The following is a 23,270-nucleotide window of genomic DNA, read 5'->3' on the forward strand; positions in this document are numbered from 1 at the left end:
ACTCCACCTACAAGGAAGCAGAATTACTCCACCTACAAGGAAGCAGAATTACTCCTGATATGAGGAAGATCAATGACTCCACCTACAGGGAAGCAGAATGACTCCACCTACAAGGAAGCAGAATGACTCCAACTACAGGGAAGCAGAATGACTCCACCTACAAGGAAGGTGTACACCATCCCTGAGTCTCATGAAAAAACTGGATGACTTCACCCATGAGGAAACAAAACCTACAAGCAAGCACCTATGAGTAACAAGCATGGTTCCGCAATATAGAAGTATTACCCACTCAGGAAGCAGCATGATTACTCCTCCAATGAGGAAAGACAATGACTCCATCCATGAGGAAGCATTTAACTCCACCTATGAGTAAGCAATTATTCCAACCATGAGGAACCAAGATGACTCTATTCATGAAGAAATAAGATGACTTCACCCATGGAAGAAACAGAACCCACAAGGAAGCACCTATGAGGAACAAGCATGACTCCACCAATAGAGAATTACACTACTCATGAAGCAGAAGGATGACTTCTCCAATGAGGAAAGAGACTGGCTCCACCCAGGAGGAAGCAGAAAAATTCCACCTATGAGGAAGAAGAATTTTTAAAGGATTTCTCCACCTAAAACTTTATTTAGGAAAAATGTAATTACTAAAGCCAAGTCCAAAAACTGAACTCCCTAACAACTGTAGTGTGAGGAGTCTGGCAGCAGGTCCATAGCAGCTAAACTATTTCACTTTACTCCAAACTTCAAGGACAATAAGGATTACAAATTTAGATGGAGACTCTCAAGTCAAGAAGGACAATTCCCCATTCCTGCACCGGATCATGACTGGATATCTCCACAAGGTCACCTTTCGGTGCCAGTATCGGCCTCCGGTGCTATGCTGTCCACAAGACTGGAAGGTTTCTCCACCATCTTGGCACCTTGGTTTCGAGGCTTCATCGTAGATCCAGGAGAGTCCACGGCTTGAGGTCGTTTGTTCTTCTGACTTCGGGAATTCAGTAGTATGGCCTCAGCGGCCTTTTCATGGTCTCTCAAGAAGTTGGCATTGTGTCTGGTGTTGGGAATGGAGTCCTGGAAACAGTAAAAAAAAAAAACCCATAAAAATCACAAAAAATCTAAAAATGTCAATATAATCAATATAATGGGATAAAGGAGGACGTCCCCAACTTCTGCTAAACCCCCTTGCACACTGATTCTTTACTACAAGAGCAATGGATTATTTCTTGTAAGACAAGGGGAATGTTTATTGCAAGAGTAGGGCATTCTTCAGTTTATGAATAAGGAATTCTTTACTGTAAGGGTATGTGCACACACTGCAGATTCACCTGCGGGTTTTTTCCCGCGGAACCGCAGGTAAAACCGCAGGTAAAGTGACCTGCGGTTTTGCTGCAGTTTGGCCTGCGGTTTGACACCTGGACAATGGAACAGGTGGCAAACCGCAGCAGAATCCGCAGAAACAATTGACATGCTGCGGAAAAAAACCTGCAGCTTTTCCGCAGGTAAAAAACCGCAGCGTGAGCACTGCGGTTTTGAAAACCCATAGGCTAACATGGTAAAGTACCATGTCTGCGGAACTGCTGCAGTTCTGCAGGGCCAAAACCGCAGCAAAACTGCAGCAAAACCGCAGCATGTGCACATACCCTAAGGGTAAAGGAATTTTCACTGTAAGAGAAGGGGATTCTTTACTGTAAAAGCAGGGGATTCTTCACTGTTAGAAAAATACATTCTTTCCTGTAGGAGAAGGGGATTATTTACTGTAAAAGCAGGGGATTCTTTACTGTAAGAGCAGGGTATTATTTCCTGTAAGAGCAGGGGATTCTTTACTGTAAGAGCATGAGATTATTTCCTGTAAAATCAATAGATTCTTCACAGTAAGAACAGGGGATTCTTCATTATAAGAGTCGGGGATTCCTTACAGTTAGATCAGGGGATTCTTTACTGTAAAAGCAGGGCATTCTTCACTGTTAGAGCAGTGTATTATTCACAGAAAAAAAAATTACTTTAATAACAGTGAAATGGGGCCTTTGATTGGCCCCTGCTGTCATGGCAAACCAACAGCACTCATGAATTGCTTATCTGGGTCACAAATGAACCAAAGGAGGAAGCACTGTTCTTCTGTCAAATCCCTTAGATGCTGATTCCTTATTCTAAGAGCAATGAATACTTTCCAGTAAGAGAAGAGGATTCTTTTCTGTAACAGTAGGGAATCCTTCACTTTAAGAATAGGGGATTCTTCACTGTACAAGCAGGGGATTCTTTAATGTAAGAGCAATGGATTCTTCACTGTTAGAGCAGGGGATATTTCACTAAGAGAAGGGAATTATTTACTTTAAGAGCCATGGATTCTTCACTGTAAGAGCAGTGGATTCTTCAATGTAAGAGCAGTAGATTCTTCACGGTAAGAGGAGTGGATTCTTCACTGTAAGAGCAGTGGATTCTTCACGGTAAGAGCAGTGGATTCTTCACGGTAAGAGCAGTGGATTCTTCACGGTAAGAGCAGTGGATTCTTCACGGTAAGAGCAGTGGATTCTTCACTGTAAGAGCAGTGGATTCTTCATGGTAAGAGCAGGGGATTCTTCATGGTAAGAGCCATGGATTCTTCACTGTAAGAGCAGTAGATTCTTCAATGTAAGAGCAGTGGATTCTTCACGGTAAGAGGAGTGGATTCTTCACGGTAAGAGCAGTGGATTCTTCACTGTAAGAGGAGTGGATTCTTCACAGTAAGAGCAATGGATTCTTCACGGTAAGAGCAGTGGATTCTTCACTGTAAGAGCAATGGATTCTTCATGGTAAGAGCAGGGGATTCTTCATGGTAAGAGCCATGGATTCTTCACTGTAAGAGCAGTGGATTCTTCACGGTAAGAGCAGTGGATTCTTCACTGTAAGAGCAGTGGATTCCTCACGGTGAGAGCAGTGGATTCTTCCCGGTAAGAGCAGTGGATTCTTCACGGTAAGAGCAGTGAATTCTTCACGGTAAGAGCAGGGGATTCTTCACGGTAAAAGCAGTGGATTCTTCACGGTAAGAGCAGTGGATTCTTCACGGTAAGAGCAGTGGATTCTTCACTGTAAGAGCAGTGGATTCTTCACGGTAAGAGCAGTGGATTCTTCACGGTAAGAGCAGTGGATTCTTCACTGTAAGAGCAGTGGATTCTTCATGGTAAGAGCAGTGGATTCTTTACTCTAAAAGCAGTGTCACTGTGGAACTTTCGACCGTAGGTTGTTGTGACTGTTGTCTGGATACTTTTGTAGAATGAAAAGCTAATAAACTTACAGTTTTGGCTGCCTATATTTTTTTCCTTGAAAGGTTGTTGATCCATGTTTGGAGCCAGGAAGGATTTTCTTTGTCTGTCCCATTACCCTGCAGCCCCGCCATCTACCCTACTCTGGGAATCCATGGGCAGAAGGCTAGCTGAGCCTCCCAGCAATGTACCGAGCGAAACGCGTCAATGCAATGTGGTATTTTATTAGATTTTGTGATTTTTTTTTCCAGACTATATGTATAATGTGACGCTTGTCATCAGCTGCCAGGAGCCTACGTCTCTCGGGAGTCGCTGGTCACCTTGACGCTTGACACAAAGTTTAATCTCCTGTGGTCTCTATTTTAAGTCTTCAACAATCGGCCCTGGGGGCCCCTGATCCAGGATGGCTGGAGGGAAGCAGCTGCTGACACTACTGAGGACTCTGACTGCCAGGGGGGCAAGGGATGCCATACGCCAACCAAACCGGGCAGTCCACACGCCGAAGCTGGGACTCTGTTGTATCCCACTGCGAGAGTTTCAGAGTATTCAGAGCGATACTGAAGAAAGATGTATAAAAACCGGAGGCCATCAATCAATTATTGCCTCTGACTAGATCTCCGAAATATATACTGACTACAGACCAGACCCCCTGGACTAATAGAGACCCCCAAACCAGACCCTAAATAAAGACCCCAGACCACGAGGCTAATGACGACCCCAAACAAGACTCTAAATAAATACAAACAGACCCAAGACCTGACTTCCTAAACTAATAAAGACCTGAAATAAGACCTAAATAAATATAGACCCCCGGCCAGAATCCCTAGACTAAGAGAAAACCCATAAACACAGACCCCAGATCAGACCTAGAAGATCAGTGAACCTAGACCAGATCCCTAAATAAATATAGAACCCAAACCAGACCCCTAAATAGATACAGAACCCAAACCAGATCCCAAATCAATACAGAACCCAAACCAGACCCCTAAATAGATACAGAACCCAAACCAGATCCCAGATACAGAACCCAAACCAGACCCCTAAATAGATACAGAACCCAAACCAGATCCCAAATCAATACAGAACCCAAACCAGACCCCTAAATAGATACAGAACCCAAACCAGATCCCAAATCAATACAGAACCCAAACCAGACCCCTAAATAGATACAGAACCCAAACCAGATCCCAGATACAGAACCCAAACCAGACCCCTAAATAGATACAGAACCCAAACCAGTTCCCAGATACAGAACCCAAACCAGACCCCTAAATAAATACAGAACCCAAACCAGATCCCAAATCAATACAGAACCCAAACCAGACCCCTAAATAGATGCAGAACCCAAACCAGATCCCAAATACAGAACCCAAACCAGACCCCTAAATAGATACAGAACCCAAACCAGATCCCAAATCAATACAGAACCCAAACCAGACCCCTAAATAGATACAGAACCCAAACCAGATCCCAAATACAGAACCCAAACCAGACCCCTAAATAGATACAGAACCCAAACCAGATCCCAAATCAATACAGAACCCAAACCAGACCCCTAAATAGATACAGAACCCAAACCAGACCCCTAAATAGATACAGAACCCAAACCAGACCCCTAAATAAATACAGAACCCAAACCAGACCCCTAAATAAATACAGAACCCAAACCAGACCCCTAAATAGATACAGAACCCAAACCAGATCCCTAAATAAATACAGAACCCAAACCAGACCTCTAAATAGATAGAGAACCCAAACCAGACCCCTAAATAAATACAGAACCCAAACCAGACCCCTAAATAAATACAGAACCCAAACCAGATCCCAAATCAATACAGAACCCAAACCAGATCCCAAATAAATACAGAACCCAAACCAGACCTCTAAATAGATACAGAACCCAAACCAGATCCCAAATGCAGAACCCAAACCAGATCCCAAATCAATACAGAACCCAAACCAGATCCCAAATAAATACAGAACCCAAACCAGACCTCTAAATAGATACAGAACCCAAACCAGATCCCAAATGCAGAACCCAAACCAGATCCCAAATCAATACAGAACCCAAACCAGATCCCAAATAAATACAAAACCCAAACCAGACCCCAAATAAATATAGAACCCAAACCAGACCCCTAAATAAATAGAGAACCCAAACCAGATCCCAAATGCAGAACCCAAACCAGATCCCAAATCAATACAGAACCCAAACCAGATCCCAAGTACAGTTGTGAGAAAACACAGTAGTCTGACAATAAATGGCTTCACCCAACCACTAGCCATGAGTGGAGAAAAAGGTTTAGTGTTATCATTCACATTCTCTGAGAAAAGGCCAAGAAAGCAAAAATTCTGCTGGGGTGTGTAAATTTTTGAGCACAAATGTAAATAGATCTCCAGGCCAGACTCCTAAAGGAAGAGACCTCATAACATAAATACAGACCCATCTAGACTAATAGTACCTGTTAGGCCTGTTTCACATTTCCGTATTTTGATGGCCGGCTAAATCCGCCTGAGCCGTTAAATACGGATCCGTCTCCGTTGTGAGGCAAACGTATGTCACCGGATCCGTGTATTTGACGGATCCGCTGGAGTCGGCATGCAGGGAAAAGTTAAAGGAAGAGAGAGAGAGATTTTCGTCGCTCCCGGAAAGGCATTTCATGGTTAAAATTCTTCCCGGAGTAAAGCTTCTGGGCATGCGCAGTTCAAAATAGCGGACCGTCAAAGAAAAAAAAACGTTGCAGGGTCCGTCTCCTCCGCCCGGGAGACGCTAAAATCTTGGCGGATCCGTGAAAAAGACGGGTGGGACGGACGACCGTCAGTCAAGATCCGCCACTAATGTAAGTCTATGGGGGAAAAAAGCGGATCCGCCCCTTTTTTGGCTGATCCGGTTTTCTCAAAAATTGGCGGATTTAGACTGACGACAAAAAACGAAAGATCATGTCCTTAACTAAATACACACCCTAGACCAGTCCCCTTAAAAATGCAAACCTCATATAAGACCCCCCAAAAGATACAGACCCCAGACCAGACCCCCTAATTAAGTACAGACCTCAGACCAAACTCTTAAATCCAGATACCAGATCCCTCAAAAAGGCCCCAATGCAGACCCTGACACCGAGACCCCAGATTACAGGTGTAGGTAACTGATTGTCGCAGATTCTGTTTTCTACCCATGGCTACCAGCGGGTATGCCAGGTCACTTGACTGACAGCTGCCCATAAACAATATAGATCATTTTGAAGGCAGCTTTGGGTGTGAATGGAGAAGATGAAATCTCAAATCATAATAAAACTCTTTATATAGAGACAAAGTGATTTAGAATTTCCAGATCTTAAGGGGGCAGTACACCCAAATGTCCTGCGCTACTGACGGAAGCATCAGCTGTGAGCGAAGTCATCGCATCCACACGTCTTGTCATGGCCACATGGGTCCCGACTTAATTCTGGGCCGGCGTCATCATAACGATGGCACCAAATGGAACAAATGATCCGATAAACCCTGCGGGAATCACAGCTGATGGGAGCGAGACAAGGAACGCTGAGATCAGCTATTCTGGGTTTATTCTTCCAAAAGGAGGGCAGAAGGACCCAGTGTCTGCAAAACCTTCCCACATCTGACCGGAAGGACACAGAAGAACTCATGCCAAGACTCCCATTCCCAGGTTATACCAGCATGGTCCATACCACTATATACAAGAAAATGTAAAACTCATACCAGCTGTACATATGTAATGACCGTATATACAGGAGATACCCAGGTTATACCGGCTGTACATATATAATTATATACAGGAGATGCCCAGGTTATACCAGCTGTACATATATAATTATATACAGGAGATACCCAGGTTATACTGGCTGTACATATATAATTATATACAGGAGATGCCCAGGTTATACTGGCTGTACATATATAATTATATACAGGAGATGCCCAGGTTATACCGGCTGTACATATATAATTATATATAGGAGAAGCCCAGGTTATACCAGCTGTACATATATAATTATATACAGGAGACGCCCAGGTTATACCAGCTGTACATATATAATTATATACAGGAGATGCCCAGGTTATACCTGCTGTACATATATAATTATATACCGGAGATGCCCAGGTTATACCAGCTGTACATATATAATTATATACAGGAGATGCCCAGGTTATACCAGCTGTACATATATAATTATATACAGGAGATGCCCAGGTTATACCAGCTGTACATATATAATTATATACAGGAGATGCCCAGGTTACACCAGCTGTACATATACAATTATATACAGGAGATGCCCAGGTTATACCAGCTGTACATATATAATTATATACAGGAGATACCCAGGTTATACCAGCTGTACATATATAATTATATACAGGAGATGTCCAGGTTATACCAGCTGTACATATATAATTATATACAGGAGATGCCCAGGTTATACCAGCTGTACATATATAATTATATACAGGAGATGCCCAGGTTACACCAGCTGTACATATACAATTATATACAGGAGATGCCCAGGTTATACCAGCTGTACATATATAATTATATACAGGAGATACCCAGGTTATACCAGCTGTACATATATAATTATATACAGGAGATACCCAGGTTATACCAGCTGTACATATATAATTATATACAGGAGATGCCCAGGTTATACCAGCTGTACATATATAATTATATACAGGAGATGCCCAGGTTATGCCAGATGTACATATATAATTATATACAGGAGATGCCCAGGTTATACCAGCTGTACATATATAATTATATACAGGAGATGCCCAGGTTATACCGGCTGTACATATGTCATTATATACAGGAGATGCCCAGGTTATACCAGCTGTACATATATAATTATATACAGGAGATGCCCAGGTTATACCGGCTGTACATATATAATTATATACAGGAGATGCCCAGGTTATACCAGCTGTACATATACAATTATATACAGGAGATGCCCAGGTTATACAGACTGTACATGTATAATTATATACAGGAGATCCCCAGGTTATACCAGCTGTACATATATAGTTATATACAGGAGATGCCCAGGTTATACCGGCTGTACATATATAATTATATACAGGAGGTGCCCAGGTTATACCAGCTGTACATATATAATTATATACAGGAGATGCCCAGGTTATACCAGCTGTACATATATAATTATATACAGGAGATGCCCAGGTTATACCAGCAGAAATTATATTACGGTATCTATCAAAATCATAATTTCTGAGAGACACATGACTTGATACTCACCGGTTGACCTCTTCTTCCGCCATTCTTTGAGGAGCGCTCTGAAGATCCGTGGGCTTTGGATTGATTTCTACATCATAAAGACATTTTATTATAATGTATGCGACAACTAATATTAAACAATAAATATATAGCGGGAACACCAGATACACGTGCACCTAAAAATGTAGCACTTGGGCTGTGTCAGGAATGATGTTAATGCCATTAAGCTGCAATACCAGACACAGCCTGGGGACAGTAGTGGCGCTGTTTCTGAATAAAAACGTAGATGACTTACAGCTCCAGTAAAAATTTAGAACAATTATCTGGACACAATGAATCTTACCTATATTCCATAGCAGCCACGAATCCGGGAAAATCCAAGAAGACTTCAACCTGTGATACAGGATCAATAAGAAAGATTTTTCCAGTGAAAGTGTAACGCCTGGCCCAAGGACTGAGACTGGTGGCATCACCGCACCAGATGGGCAATGACGCCACATGCAGTAGACTGAAATGATGGTTTCATTCCCAACTAGGCTCTGATTTCCACAGAGGTGAGGTCTGGGGCCATCCTAGACCATTGAGAGCTTAGTCTTCACTTATCATGGGTAATTAAGTTTTACGTCACCAAAAAACACCATCACTGACCCTAAAAATACTCGGGGGTCACATTTGGTTGAGGTAACGTCTTGTTAGAATAGGCCATCCATTTGTGCTTAGACGGAGTCCTATCCCAGAGACCCCCAATGGTGACCTGTCAGTCTTTTCTGAATTAGATAAAGCCTCAGTACCAGGTACAACCCAAAGTACAGACACGGTTCTGTGCCTGGTTCTGAGGCTTTATCTCATTCATATTTTCTACGGAGGGTTCGGAAGGTTGAACCTCGAAGTATCACACATTGACGACTGACAATATTTCTGGAGAACCAGTTTAAAGGAAAAATAACAAATATTAGATTACTTAGGATATCGCCTCACAAATTGGTGGAGGTCAAACCTCTTGGACCTCTGTGCGATTCCGAAATGCGAAACGATCAGTGGGATCAGGTTTTTCTATACGCATAATAGGGAAGTCCTTTTAAGAGGGTGCCATGGCACAAATTCCAAAAGTTGAATGTATCACATTGACATTCCGACTTCTAACCTTTTCCTTGGCCTTGGTCCATTCCACATCCTCTTGGTCATCTTTCTGTGTCCTGTTGACGTTTTCCTCTCGTCGTCCTCTGCTGTTCTTTCTCGTTTTGGTGGAGGAGCTGTACAATAAATCGGTGGCAGGGGTTAGAGGCGGATGCCGGATTGTTATACTGCTCTACAATTAGGATTAGGAAAATTCTATTTGAACGGATTTTCTTTTAGTTGTGGTTTCAAAAAGCCTACCGGGAGGTCGTAGAATTTTCTGGCCTGTTTCTCTCTTTCCCGTCAATTAGGTGCACATCTTGTTGCACTTGTTCCATCAGTTTGGAACAAATGTCCACTTCCTACAAACAATTATAAAGAGAATATATCATTTCTAAAGATGACGTCTTGTGTTCCATATTCGTACATTATATCATGGAATGATGAGAAGGGTCTGGAACAAGTCTGTGAAGCATGGAGATGAAGTCTGTGGTATGGCAGAGGTAGCCCTCTTCTCTGGCTACTGGAGATGGATATTGACCACCCCAATGGGAAATAATCAAAGCAGTGGCCCTATCCCGGAAAAAAAAGGGAAACCACTTACACTCTCTGAAAGTTGGCAAATTCCCCATTGAAGAAGCTTCAACAATTTATTTGTGCATGAATTCAAGCACTGGTGCCCAAAGGCACATTGACATCAAGATCGGGACCTGTCCCGAGGATAGGAGGATCTAAAGGAGACAACCAAGACATCTGCTTAGGGAAGACCCATGTAGCAGGTTTCCCTAAGTTACCACATTCTCCTCCAAGTAGGAGGATCAAAAAAGATGCTACCAAGACAACTGCTTAGGGAAGGCTCACATAGCAGGCTTCCCTAAGTTACCCCATTCTTGTCCAGGTAGTAGGATCAAAAGGAGACAACCAAGACAACTGCTTAGGGAAGGCTCAAGTAGCAGGATTCCCTATGTTATCCCATTCGTCTTCTCCATGGATATTTGCAAACTCTTCTGCCATGCCCAGAAAAAATTGGAGACCGCCTAGGCTGGACCACCACCCATAAAAGACCCCATTGTGCTCTTGGAATTCTCTCTCCTCTATGGTCGCCTTTTGCTTGCTACATCCACATTGTTAACCTAGACTTTACTGATAAAGTTTAGAAAGGCTGATACAGATCTGTCCGCAAAGGTAGTCTATAACTTGAGGAAACCACAGATGTCTCCTGAAGGAAGGAGCCAAAATCAAATTGCCCCATCCTTCTTCTCCGTGGATATCTCAACCCTCACAAGTTTACTTTGATTTGGCCATCATCTCTTTGACTTGCCCATCATATTCAGGGGAGAATTGTCCTTCCTACTCTACTACTAACTAACCATTAACAAAAAGAACCCAATGCAAAGTAGTAGAATAAATTACCATTATTCTTGGGTTACTCACCCTTGCCGGATCTGACGCATTGATTTTCTTCTCTCTGAGCCCTGAATCAAAAATGGAAAAAGAAGAGAAAAAATGGAACTACAGGGGAGGCGATAATTACAGATGAGTCCAAAACTAGGTTCCCATTAATGAATCATATCCTAGCCATGTAGTAACCTAGCCGGCAAAAGTGGAAAGAAAGACTCACCGAGAGGCTTTTACGTCACGACCTCGTCGTTGAGCTAATGCACTTTCATTTTAGCCTGAAATTATGGATATTTTTAGATCTAATTTCACCCATAATTATAGATGAGTCTTAACCAAGAAACAAAAAGTTGCACGTCGTGTTCCAAGCCCTGACGTCTGATGACGAACCAGTGCCCCATTATCTACAAGGTTGGGTGAATGTGACCCAGGTTTCTCTACATTTCCTAATGCTCGGCACATAATTTCTTCTTCTTTGAATAACGGAAATTACCATAGGCAATCTACGTCAACAATTAGGCTTCTTCAATTATCTTGTTAGTCACCGTGAGTCAAATGGTGAAGAGCAGAAGACAAAATAATCCATCAGGAGATGAAAAACTGTTGAAAATTTCTGACTTGGGATCACTGGGTCTAAAAAATTCACAGCTTCTACTATGGTCATGATGGAAGGGTCCAATGGATACATCCACTATGGTCATGGTGGAAGGGTCCAATGGATACATCCACTGTGGTCATGGTGGAAGGGTCCAATGGATACATCCACTATGGTCATGGTGGAAGGGTCCAATGGATACATCCACTATGGTCATGGTGGAAGGGTCCAATGGATACATCCACTATGGTCATGGTGGAAGAGTCCAATGAATACATCCACTATGGTCATGGTGGAAGGGTCCAATGGATACATCCACTATGGTCATGGTGGAAGGGTCCAATGGATACATCCACTATGGTCATGGTGGAAGGGTCCAATGGATACATCCACTATGGTCATGGTGGAAAGGTCCAATGGATACATCCACTATGGTCATGGTGGAAGGGTCCAATGAATACATCCACTATGGTCATGGTGGAAGGGTCCAATGGATACATCCACTATGGTCATGGTGGAAGGGTCCAATGGATACATCCACTATGGTCATGGTGGAAGGGTCCAATGGATACATCCACTATGGTCATGGTGGAAAAGTCCAATGGATACATCCACTATGGTCATGGTGGAAGGGTCCAATGAATACATTCACTATGGTCATGGTGGAAGGGTCCAATGGATACATCCACTATGGTCATGGTGGAAGGGTCCAATGGATACATCCACTATGGTCATGGTGGAAAAGTCCAATGGATACATCCACTATGGTCATGGTGGAAGGGTCCAATGAATACATTCACTATGGTCATGGTGGAAGGGTCCAATGGATACATCCACTATGGTCATGGTGGAAGGGTCCAATGGATACATCCACTATGGTCATGGTGGAAGGGTCCAATGGATACATCCACTATGGTCATGGTGGAAGGGTCCAATGGATACATCCACTATGGTCATGGTGGAAGGGTCCAATGGATACATCCACTATGGTCATGGTGGAAAAGTCCAATGGATACATCCACTATGGTCATGGTGGAAGGGTCCAATGAATACATTCACTATGGTCATGGTGGAAGGGTCCAATGGATACATCCACTATGGTCATGGTGGAAGGGTCCAATGGATACATCCACTATGGTCATGGTGGAAGGGTCCAATGGATACATCCACTATGGTCATGGTGGAAGGGTCCAATGATACATGGAAAAATAGACATCAAGAACCTTAAAAAGCTCATGTCAACCCATTGGTTGGCTTTTGAAGGTGGCCTTTGACCATCTTCTGGTTTTGACCAAGTTGCCCATCACACAAGACTTATTGTAAATGCTAATTTTTTTGATGGCCAAGGGACTTCTCCAGATCATATTGAAACCACTATACACACTAGATTCCCACCAATTTGGTGGGACAGATGATGTTGGTGGAGATATCAAACGCTTGATACTTTTGTTCTCCAGGTTGTGGATGTAGGGAGGTAAGGAGACATAGACCAGCATTTGGCTTAATTTCCTTCATGAGGTCCAAATTCAGACCTCACCTTGGGAAAACCGCACCTCATTGGACATAATGAAAGATGTCATCACTATTTGGGGGTCTTCAAAAGTAATTTTTCTTGCCCAGACACTTCAAAAACCATCTCATTTGGCACCACACTGGTCATTATCATTTTCAGACGTCGAGCTATTGTCATCTCTGAACGCCAACAATGAATTAAAAGGAGAATATTGAATTTGGCCGGTGACTAAAAGTAAAGAGATTTTATGTCTTTCTGGGATTAGAAACAATGGCAGCTTATTATGAAAGACAACGCCACCCCTGTGAAGAAGGTTAAGTCTGGTACTGCAGCTGAGTAATATTTTACTGGCGAACAATATCTGAGACGGCGCTGCCTCCAGAATAATAAGGATTTCGCACCCAGCCAGTCAGCAGTTACCTGCATCCCCCAGGGACAGGCACCGTTAATTGTGTTTCCGAGACAGGTGAGAGAAGACGCCACCAGCGCCGGCTTCCCACAAACAAATATCCTCCGAGCCGAGGAAGATATCGAGATTTGTGATAAAATATCACGTCGCTTCCTAATTAATTTTTCCTTGGCAAAATTTCAATTATTCAATTATCATCTCCCAATTAGCAAAGCATAGCGAGTCGATGTGTCCGTGATGGGGGGAAAAATCATTCAGAAACTCTCATTTTAACAGCTTGGTTTAATCGACAGAGCCGAAGGTGATGCTGGAAAATCTAAGGTGCAAGAGGGCATTTGCTCCCAAAATCAATAAACATCACATGTAAACCTTGGCCTCGAGCCGCCCTTCTGTTCAGAGTCCTCTGATATTCTGTATTGTCTCTTCATCATGCAATGACAATTCTTCTAAAAAAATTTCTGGGACGCTGTCCCTTTAAATTTTGTCATCGTTCATATTTAGGGATAGTATGGCCCGAAGTTTATATTTAGTGGAGTCTGTGGTCTGCATTAAAGGCAATCAGTCATCAGGTTTTACTATGTAATCTGAGAGCCCCTAATTCCAGCGATGTGTCAGTTACTGGGCTGTATGCTCTGCTGCAGATCTAGAAATCTGAGCTCTGTATAACCCCGCCCACACCACTGATTGGATACTTTGTGACCCCTCCTTAACTTATTAAGATAAGATTTGGAAGGAGCAGATATTAAAGGAGATAGATTGGAGAAAGACAGTGTGGCTATAATTTTATATAATTTAAATAGGATCATTTATAATTCTGATCAAGTGTAATTCCCACCACTAGGGGGAGCTCCCTGTATACAGAGACACATGATAAGATCCTGTCTGCAGTCACCACTAGGGGGAGGTCCCTGTATACAGAGACACATGATAAGATCCTGTCTGCAGTCACCACTAGGGGGAGCTCCCTGTATACAGAGATACATGATAAGATCCTGTCTGCAGCCACCACTAGGGGGAGCTCCCTGTATACAGAGATACATGATAAGATCCTGTCTGCAACCACCACTAGGGGGAGCTCCCTGTATACAGAGATACATGATAAGATCCTGTCTGCAGCCACCACTAGGGAGAGCTCCCTGTATACAGAGATACATGATAAGATCCTGTCTGCAGCCACCACTAGGGGGAGCTCCCTGTATACAGAGATACATGATAAGATCCTGTCTGCAGCCACCACTAGGGGGAGCGCCCTGTATACAGAGATACATGATAAGATCCTGTCTGCAGCCACCATTAGGGGGAGCTCCCTGTATACAGAGATACATGATAAGATCCTGTCTGCAGCCACCAATAGGGGAGCTCCCTGTATACAGAGATACATGATAAGATCCTGTCTGCAGTCCCCACTAGGGGGAGCTCCCTGTATACAGAGATACATGATAAGATCCTGTCTGCAGCCACCATTAGGGGGAGCTCCCTGTATACAGAGATACATGATAAGATCCTGTCTGCAGTCACCACTAGGGAGAGCGCCCTGTATACAGAGATACATGATAAGATCCTGTCTGCAGTCACCACTAGGGGGAGCGCCCTGTATACAGAGATACATGATAAGATCCTATCTGCAGCCACCAATAGGGGGAGCTCCCTGTATACAGAGATACATGATAAGATCCTGTCTGCAGTCACCACTAGGGGGAGCGCCCTGTATACAGAGATACATGATAAGATCCTATCTGCAGCCACCAATAGGGGGAGCTCCCTGTATACAGAGATACATGATAAGATCCTGTCTGCAGCCACCACTAGGGGGAGCTCCCTGTATACAGAGATACATGATAAGATCCTGTCTGCAGTCACCACTAGGGGGAGCTCCCTGTGTACAGAGATACATGATAAGATCCTGTCTGCAGCCACCACTAAAGGGAGCTCCCTGTATACAGAGATACATGATAAGATCCTGTCTGCAGCCACCACTAGGGGGAGCTCCCTGTATACAGAGATACATGATAAGATCCTGTCTGCAGCCACCACTAGGGGGAGCTCCCTGTATACAGAGATACATGATAAGATCCTGTCTGCAGCCACCACTAGAGGGAGCTCCTTGTATACAGAGATACATGATAAGATCCTGTCTGCAGTCACCACTAGGGGGAGCGCCCTGTATACAGAGATACATGATAAGATCCTATCTGCAGCCACCAATAGGGGGAGCTCCCTGTATACAGAGATACATGATAAGATCCTGTCTGCAGTCACCACTAGGGGGAGCGCACTGTATACAGAGATACATGATAAGATCCTATCTGCAGCCACCAATAGGGGGAGCTCCCTGTATACAGAGATACATGATAAGATCCTGTCTGCAGCCACCAATAGGGGAGCTCCCTGTATACAGAGATACATGATAAGATCCTGTCTGCAGTCCCCACTAGGGGGAGCTCCCTGTATACAGAGATACATGATAAGATCCTGTCTGCAGCCACCATTAGGGGGAGCTCCCTGTATACAGAGATACATGATAAGATCCTGTCTGCAGTCACCACTAGGGAGAGCGCCCTGTATACAGAGATACATGATAAGATCCTGTCTGCAGTCACCACTAGGGGGAGCGCCCTGTATACAGAGATACATGATAAGATCCTATCTGCAGCCACCAATAGGGGGAGCTCCCTGTATACAGAGATACATGATAAGATCCTGTCTGCAGTCACCACTAGGGGGAGCGCCCTGTATACAGAGATACATGATAAGATCCTATCTGCAGCCACCAATAGGGGGAGCTCCCTGTATACAGAGATACATGATAAGATCCTGTCTGCAGCCACCACTAGGGGGAGCTCCCTGTATACAGAGATACATGATAAGATCCTGTCTGCAGTCACCACTAGGGGGAGCTCCCTGTGTACAGAGATACATGATAAGATCCTGTCTGCAGCCACCACTAAAGGGAGCTCCCTGTATACAGAGATACATGATAAGATCCTGTCTGCAGCCACCACTAGGGGGAGCTCCCTGTATACAGAGATACATGATAAGATCCTGTCTGCAGCCACCACTAGGGGGAGCTCCCTGTATACAGAGATACATGATAAGATCCTGTCTGCAGCCACCACTAGAGGGAGCTCCTTGTATACAGAGATACATGATAAGATCCTGTCTGCAGTCACCACTAGGGGGAGCGCCCTGTATACAGAGATACATGATAAGATCCTATCTGCAGCCACCAATAGGGGGAGCTCCCTGTATACAGAGATACATGATAAGATCCTGTCTGCAGTCACCACTAGGGGGAGCGCACTGTATACAGAGATACATGATAAGATCCTGTCTGCAGTCACCACTAGGGGGAGCTCTCTGTATACAGAGATACATGATAAGATCTTGTCTGCAGTCCCACTAGGGGGAGCTCCCTGTATACAGAGATACATAAGATCCTGCCTGCAGCCACCACTAGGGGGAGCTCCCTATATGCAGAGATACATGATAAGATCCAGTCTGCAGCCACCACTAGGGGGAGCTCCCTGTATACAGAGATACATGATAAGATCTTGTCTGCAGTCCCACTAGGGGGAGCTCCCTGTATACAGAGATACATAAGATCCTGCCTGCAGCCACCACTAGGGGGAGCTCCCTATATGCAGAGATACATGATAAGATCCAGTCTGCAGCCACCACTAGGGGGAGCTCCCTGTATACAGAGATACATGATAAGATCCTGTCTGCAGCCACCACTAGAGGGAGCTCCTTGTATACAGAGATACATGATAAGATCCTGTCTGCAGTCACCACTTGGGGGATTCTCATCATTTTTTCCTTTATTCGTCTGTTGACAGAAGCATTCCTCATTCTTCATTCCTTGTTCCTCATTCCTCACTCCTCATTCATCATTCCTTGTTCCTCATTCCTCACTCTTCATTCATCACTCCTCGCTCCTCATTCCTTGTCCCTCACTCCTCATTCCTTGTTCCTCATTCCTCGTTCTTCATTCCTCATTCCTCCCCGGAGATCTGTCGCAGCCACATTACTATTCCGATCAGGAATATCATTGACATTTGCGGAACAGAAATTTCACTTTCCCCTGAGAATTCCCATCACAGGTAACAGCGCAGACGCCAGAGACAGAAGAAAAAATGAAAAAGAAGAATCCCCTGAAGTTCAGAGAAACTCCAAATTTCACCTGTCATTCAGGAGCCTTGGAAAGTTTTCTAAGAACTTTGTGACAACCGTTATTGGCAAAAGTCTCCGTTTACACCCAACTTACTCACAAACAGATACAAAAACTAGAAGAGAAATCTGAAGGACTTAAACATCCAGAAGTGTCTGCCACAATTAGCTCTGCTGCATCTGATGCACTCAGCTCTGCTACATGTGACAGACTCAGCACTGCTGCATCTGATGCACTCGGCTCTGCTGCATGTGACACACTCAGCTCTGCTGCATGTGACACACTCAGCTCTGCTGCACCTGATGCACTCGGCTCTGCTGCATGTGACACACTCAGCTCTGCTGCATGTGACACACTCAGCTCTGCTGCACCTGATGCACTCAGCTCTGCTGCATCTGACACACTCAGCTCTGCTGCACCTGACGCACTCAGCTCTGCTGCACCTGACACATTCAGCTCTTCTGCACCTGACACATTCAGCTCTTCTGCACCTGATGCACTCAGCTCTGCTACATCTGACGCACTCAGCTCTGCTACACCTGACGCACTCAGCTCTGCTACACCTGACGCACTCAGCACTGCAGCACCTGACGCTCTCAGGTCTGCTGCACCTGACGCACTCAGCTCTGCTACATCTGACGCACTCAGCTCTGCTACATCTGACGCACTCAGCTCTGCTACACCAGACGCACTCAGCACTACAGCACCTGACGCACTCAGGTCTGCTGCACCTGGCGCACTCAGCTCTGCTGCACCTGACGCACTCAGCTCTGCTGCACCTGACGCACTCAGCTCTGCTACATCTGACGGACTCAGCTCTGCTACATCTGACACACTCAGCTCTGCTACATCTGACACACTCAGCTCTGCTGCACCTAACACACTCAGCTCTGCTACATCTGACACACTCAGCTCTGCTACATCTGACGCACTCAGCTCTGCTGCACCTGACACACTCAGCACTGCTACATCTGACGCACTCAGCTCTGCTGCACCTGACGCACTCAGCTCTGCTGCACCTGACGCACTCAGCTCTGCTACTTCTGACGCTCCTCTTTACCTGTGGGATCCGCTTCCTCCACCGTCCACAGTGCGATCTTGGCCGGAATCCTGAGTGTCGGAGAGTCGCCGTCGATCACGGTCATGTGCGCCACGTGCTCAAAGTGTCCGGCGCGGCGGCTCTGAAATGACAAAAGGACAGAAACAATGGACATAGAAAAGCCTGAAGCTTTATCCTCCAGAGCTGCGCTCACAGTTCTACCAGTAGCTGCCGGTTATCAGCAGTGTAATATGCAGACACTGAACCAGCAGGAGCTGCCAACAGCACATTGGGTGCAGCTTTGGCTGTGACTGGAGTAGAAGTATCAGCGTTTTCCGCTTTATCCTCAGCAGGGACCTCATTTTCTAGAATTCAGGTTGCTTGCGCACAGCAGAGGCGACAGGTTTGCCCCGAGTGTCGGAATTAGAGCGCAGCGTTGCGCTCCCGGCGTTTATTCCGCTGCTGACAGCGATTTCTGAGGACGCAGCTGCGGCTTTAGAGCATCACCTGCGACCTCCAGGTCATAAGAGCGCAGGTGGAGTGGATGCACGGTGGGTACAACCATTCCGTCTGATTAGCTGCGGAACGTTACCGCCATCCTGCGATCCGTCGCTCGGGTGACGGGAATTGTAGGGTTTTGGGTTTGGTCACCTGCTGCCTATGGGGAGATGCAGCTGCAGCTGCTGCGCCCGATCGCTACAGCACTGACATCTGGTGGCCAAAAGGAAATCTGCACTCTCATTTCACGCAAAGGCGCATCAATGGCGCTACACTTAAAGAGTTAAAAAGGTTACGGGCTTCCTCTTTACTCATTCTCAGTCCCTCTGATATGGAGAAGCCAACCTGCTCCTGGGTGCAGATTTCTTTCTTTTGGTCGTGTTCCTCCCAGTAATACAGGCTGGATGTAAGGTTAGGGTTAGGGTTAGGGTTAGGCCTGAGTACAGCTTCATTCCTTGGCTGATTTCTCCTTCTACAGCTCCACTGTAGGGGAAATGTTGGATTTCCCTCCCAGAGTCTGTAGTGGGCTCAATACCTCCTCTTCACACTCATACACGGTCTAGGGGATTCACACGCTCTCCCTCCACTTCTCTTTGCGTGCTTTCCTTCCTAGTTGTATTATCTGCCCTCCACGAAGACATGAATCCCCCCGACCACCATCCGTTCAACCATAAACAACCCCCCCCCACCGATAAATGTGAAGATGGAGGAAAAAGAGCAAAAAAAAAAGCGACAGGTGTGAATTGTGCGCTATCGTATCTGCGTTAGGTTTCAGGATTGCCGGATGTGTGAAGGAGTTGCACAGACTCTACAACAAGAAAAGGCGAAAAAGAAAAAGAATGAAGACTAATGTGAAAACTGACCAATCAGAGACATAGAGGCATAAAGTCATATATGGCTACTAGGGAATGACATTCATAGAGTGAAGGCAACAGGGGTCAAGTCTTCTGCTCCACGCCCGACAAGTAGTGCTAGATACAGTCCTCAACAACGACTGTGTCAGAGCGCTGTGACCCGGCAGAGGGCTGTGACCCGGCAGAGGGCTGTGACCCGGCAGAGGGCTGTGACCCGGCAGAGGGGTCCCATCTACCCCACAAGCCGTCTCCTCGTTTATGGTAGATACCGGACTGAGAAGATCAAAAAGGTCTCTTGGAGTACGGTCACCACAGGTCACGGTCTCTTGGAGTACGGTCACCACAGGTCATGGTCTCTTGGAGTACGGTCACCACAGGTCACGGTCTCTTGGAGTACGGTCACCACAGGTCACGGTCTCTTGGAGTACGGTCACCACAGGTCACGGTCTCTTGGAGTACGGTCACCACAGGTCATGGTCTCTTGGAGTACGGTCACCACAGGTCACGGTCTCTTGGAGTACGGTCACCACAGGTCATGGTCTCTTGGAGTACGGTCACCACAGGTCACGGTCTCTTGGAGTACGGTCACCACAGGTCACGGTCTCTTGGAGTACGGTCACCACAAGTCATGGTCTCTTGGAGTACGGTCACCACAAGTCACTGTCTCTTGGAGTACTGTCACTATATGCTTCCGTCTCTTGGAGTACGGTCACCACAGGTCATAGTCTCTTGGAGTGCGGTCAACACAGGTCACGGTCTTTTGGAGTACGGTCACCACATGTCATGGCCTCTTGGAGTACGGTCACCACAAGTCACCGTCTCTTGGAGTACTGTCACTACATGCTACGGTCTCTTGGAGTACGGTCGCCACAGGTCATGGTCTCTTGGAGTAAGGTCACCACAGGTCACGGTCTCTTGGAGTAAGGTCACCACATATTACGGTCTCCTGGAGTACGGTCACAACAAGTCACGGTCTCTTGGAGTACGGTCACCACAAGTCACGGTCTCTTGGAGTATGATCATCACAGGTCACGGTCTCTTGGAGTACGGTCACCACATGTCATGGTCTCTTGGAGTACGGTAACCACAAGTTAATGTCTCTTGGAGTATTGTCACTACACGCTACGGTCTCTTGGAGTACGGTCATCACAGGTCACGGTCTCTTGGAGTACGGTCACAACAGGTCACGGTCTCCTGGAGAATGGTCACAACAAGTCATGGTCTCTTGGAGTACGGTCACCACAAGTCACGGTCTCTTGGAGTACGGTCACCACAGGTCACGGTCTCTTGGAGTACGGTCACCACAAGTCACTGTCTCTTGGAGTACTGTCACTACATGCTACGGTCTCTTGGAGTACGGTCACCACAGGTCACGGTCTTTTGGAGTGCAGTCACCACATATTACGGTCTCCTGGAGTACGGTCACAACAAGTCATGGTCTCTTGGAGTACGGTCACCACAGGTCACGGTCTCTTGGAGTACGGTCACCACAGGTCACGGTCTCTTGGAGTACGGTCACAACAGGTCACGGTCTCTTGGAGTACGGTCACCACAGGTCATGGTCTCTTGGAGTACGGTCACCACAAGTCATGGTCTCTTGGAGTACGGTCACCACAAGTCACTGTCTCTTGGAGTACTGTCACTATATGCTTCGGTTTCTTGGAGTACGGTCACCACAGGTCATGGTCTCTTGGAGTACGGTCACCACAGGTCACGGTCTCCTGGAGAATGGTCACAACAAGTCATGGTCTCTTGGAGTACGGTCACCACAGGTCACGGTCTCTTGGAGTACGGTCACCACAGGTCACGGTCTCTTGGAGTACGGTCACCACAGGTCACGGTGTCTTGGAGTACGGTCACCATAAGTCACGGTCTCTTGGAGTACGGTCACCACAAGTCACGGTCGCTTGGAGTATGATCATCACAGGTCACGGTATCTTGGAGTACAGTCACCACGTCATGATCTCTTGGAGTACCTCACCACATGTCATGGTCTCTTGGAGTACGGTCACCACAGGTCATGGTCTCTTGGAGTACGGTCACCACAGGTCACGGTCTCTTGGAGTACGGTCACCACAGGTCACGGTCTCTTGGAGTGCGGTCAACACAGGTCACGGTCTTTTGGAGTACGGTCACCACAAGTCACCGTCTCTTGGAGTACTGTCACTACATGCTACGGTCTCTTGGAGTTCGGTCGCCACAGGTCATGGTCTGTTGGAGTACGGTCACCACAGGTCACGGTCTCCTGGAGAATGGTCACAACAAGTCATGGTCTCTTGGAGTACGGTCACCACAGGTCACGGTCTCTTAGAGTAAGGTCACCACAGGTCACGGTCTGTTGGAGTAAGGTCACCACATATTACGGTCTCCTGGAGTACGGTCACAACAAGTCACGGTCTCTTGGAGTATGATCATCACAGGTCACGGTCTCTTGGAGTACGGTCACCACATGTCATGGTCTCTTGGAGTACGGTAACCACAAGTTAATGTCTCTTGGAGTATTGTCACTACACGCTACGGTCTCTTGAGTACGGTCATCACAGGTCACGGTCTCTTGGAGTATGGTCACAACAGGTCACGGTCTCCTGGAGAATGGTCACAACAAGTCATGGTCTCTTGGAGTACGGTCACCACAAGTCACGGTCTCTTGGAGTACGGTCACCACAGGTCACGGTCTCTTGGAGTACGGTCACCACAAGTCAATGTCTCTTGGAGTACTGTCACTACATGCTACGGTCTCTTGGAGTACGGTCACCACAGGTCATGGTCTCATGGAGTACAGTCACCAAAAGTCACTGTCTCTTGGAGTACGGTCACCACAAGTCACGGTCTCTTGGAGTAAGATCACCACAGGTCACGGTCTCTTGGAGTACGGTCACCACAGGTCACGGTCTTTTGGAGTGCAGTCACCACATATTACGGTTCCTGGAGTACGGTCACAACAAGTCATGGTCTCTTGGAGTACGGTCACCACAGGTCACAGTCTCTTGGAGTACTGTCCACTTCATGCTACGGTCTCTTGGAGTACGGTCACCACAGGTCACGGTCTCTTGGAGTACGGTCACCACAGGTCACGGTCTCTTGGAGTACGGTCACAACAGGTCACGGTCTCTTGGAGTACGGTCACCACAGGTCATGGTCTCTTGGAGTACGGTCACCACAAGTCATGGTCTCTTGG

At 46.1% G+C, this 23,270-nt stretch overlaps 1 protein-coding gene across 2 annotated transcripts in view; it reads right to left on the reverse strand.

Moving 5' to 3' along the window:
• Positions 1-600: 600 nt before the first annotated feature.
• LOC141083199 (uncharacterized) overlaps positions 601-23,270 on the reverse strand; it is a 42,926-nt gene continuing 20,256 nt past the window's right edge. Inside the window, exons 1-8 of one of the 2 annotated variants that reach the window (XM_073567365.1) lie at positions 19,248-19,367; positions 18,762-18,882; positions 11,053-11,093; positions 9,880-9,980; positions 9,647-9,755; positions 8,846-8,895; positions 8,524-8,590; positions 601-1,080 (exon numbers count right to left, since the gene is read on the reverse strand). In XM_073567365.1, the coding sequence (XP_073423466.1) occupies positions 853-1,080; positions 8,524-8,590; positions 8,846-8,895; positions 9,647-9,755; positions 9,880-9,980; positions 11,053-11,093; positions 18,762-18,882; positions 19,248-19,265 (735 nt within the window). In that variant the 5' untranslated portion in view covers positions 19,266-19,367 and the 3' untranslated portion in view covers positions 601-852. Of the gene's footprint in view, positions 1,081-8,523; positions 8,591-8,845; positions 8,896-9,646; positions 9,756-9,879; positions 9,981-11,052; positions 11,094-18,761; positions 18,883-19,247; positions 19,368-23,270 lie in introns of those variants that run through there. The other variant, XM_073567364.1, reaches the window with a different exon arrangement.

Source organism: Dendrobates tinctorius, unplaced genomic scaffold (genome assembly GCF_039654945.1).
Source record: "Dendrobates tinctorius isolate UK_male_01 unplaced genomic scaffold, ASM3965494v1 ptg000020l, whole genome shotgun sequence".
Classification (NCBI taxonomy): domain Eukaryota; kingdom Metazoa; phylum Chordata; class Amphibia; order Anura; family Dendrobatidae; genus Dendrobates; species Dendrobates tinctorius.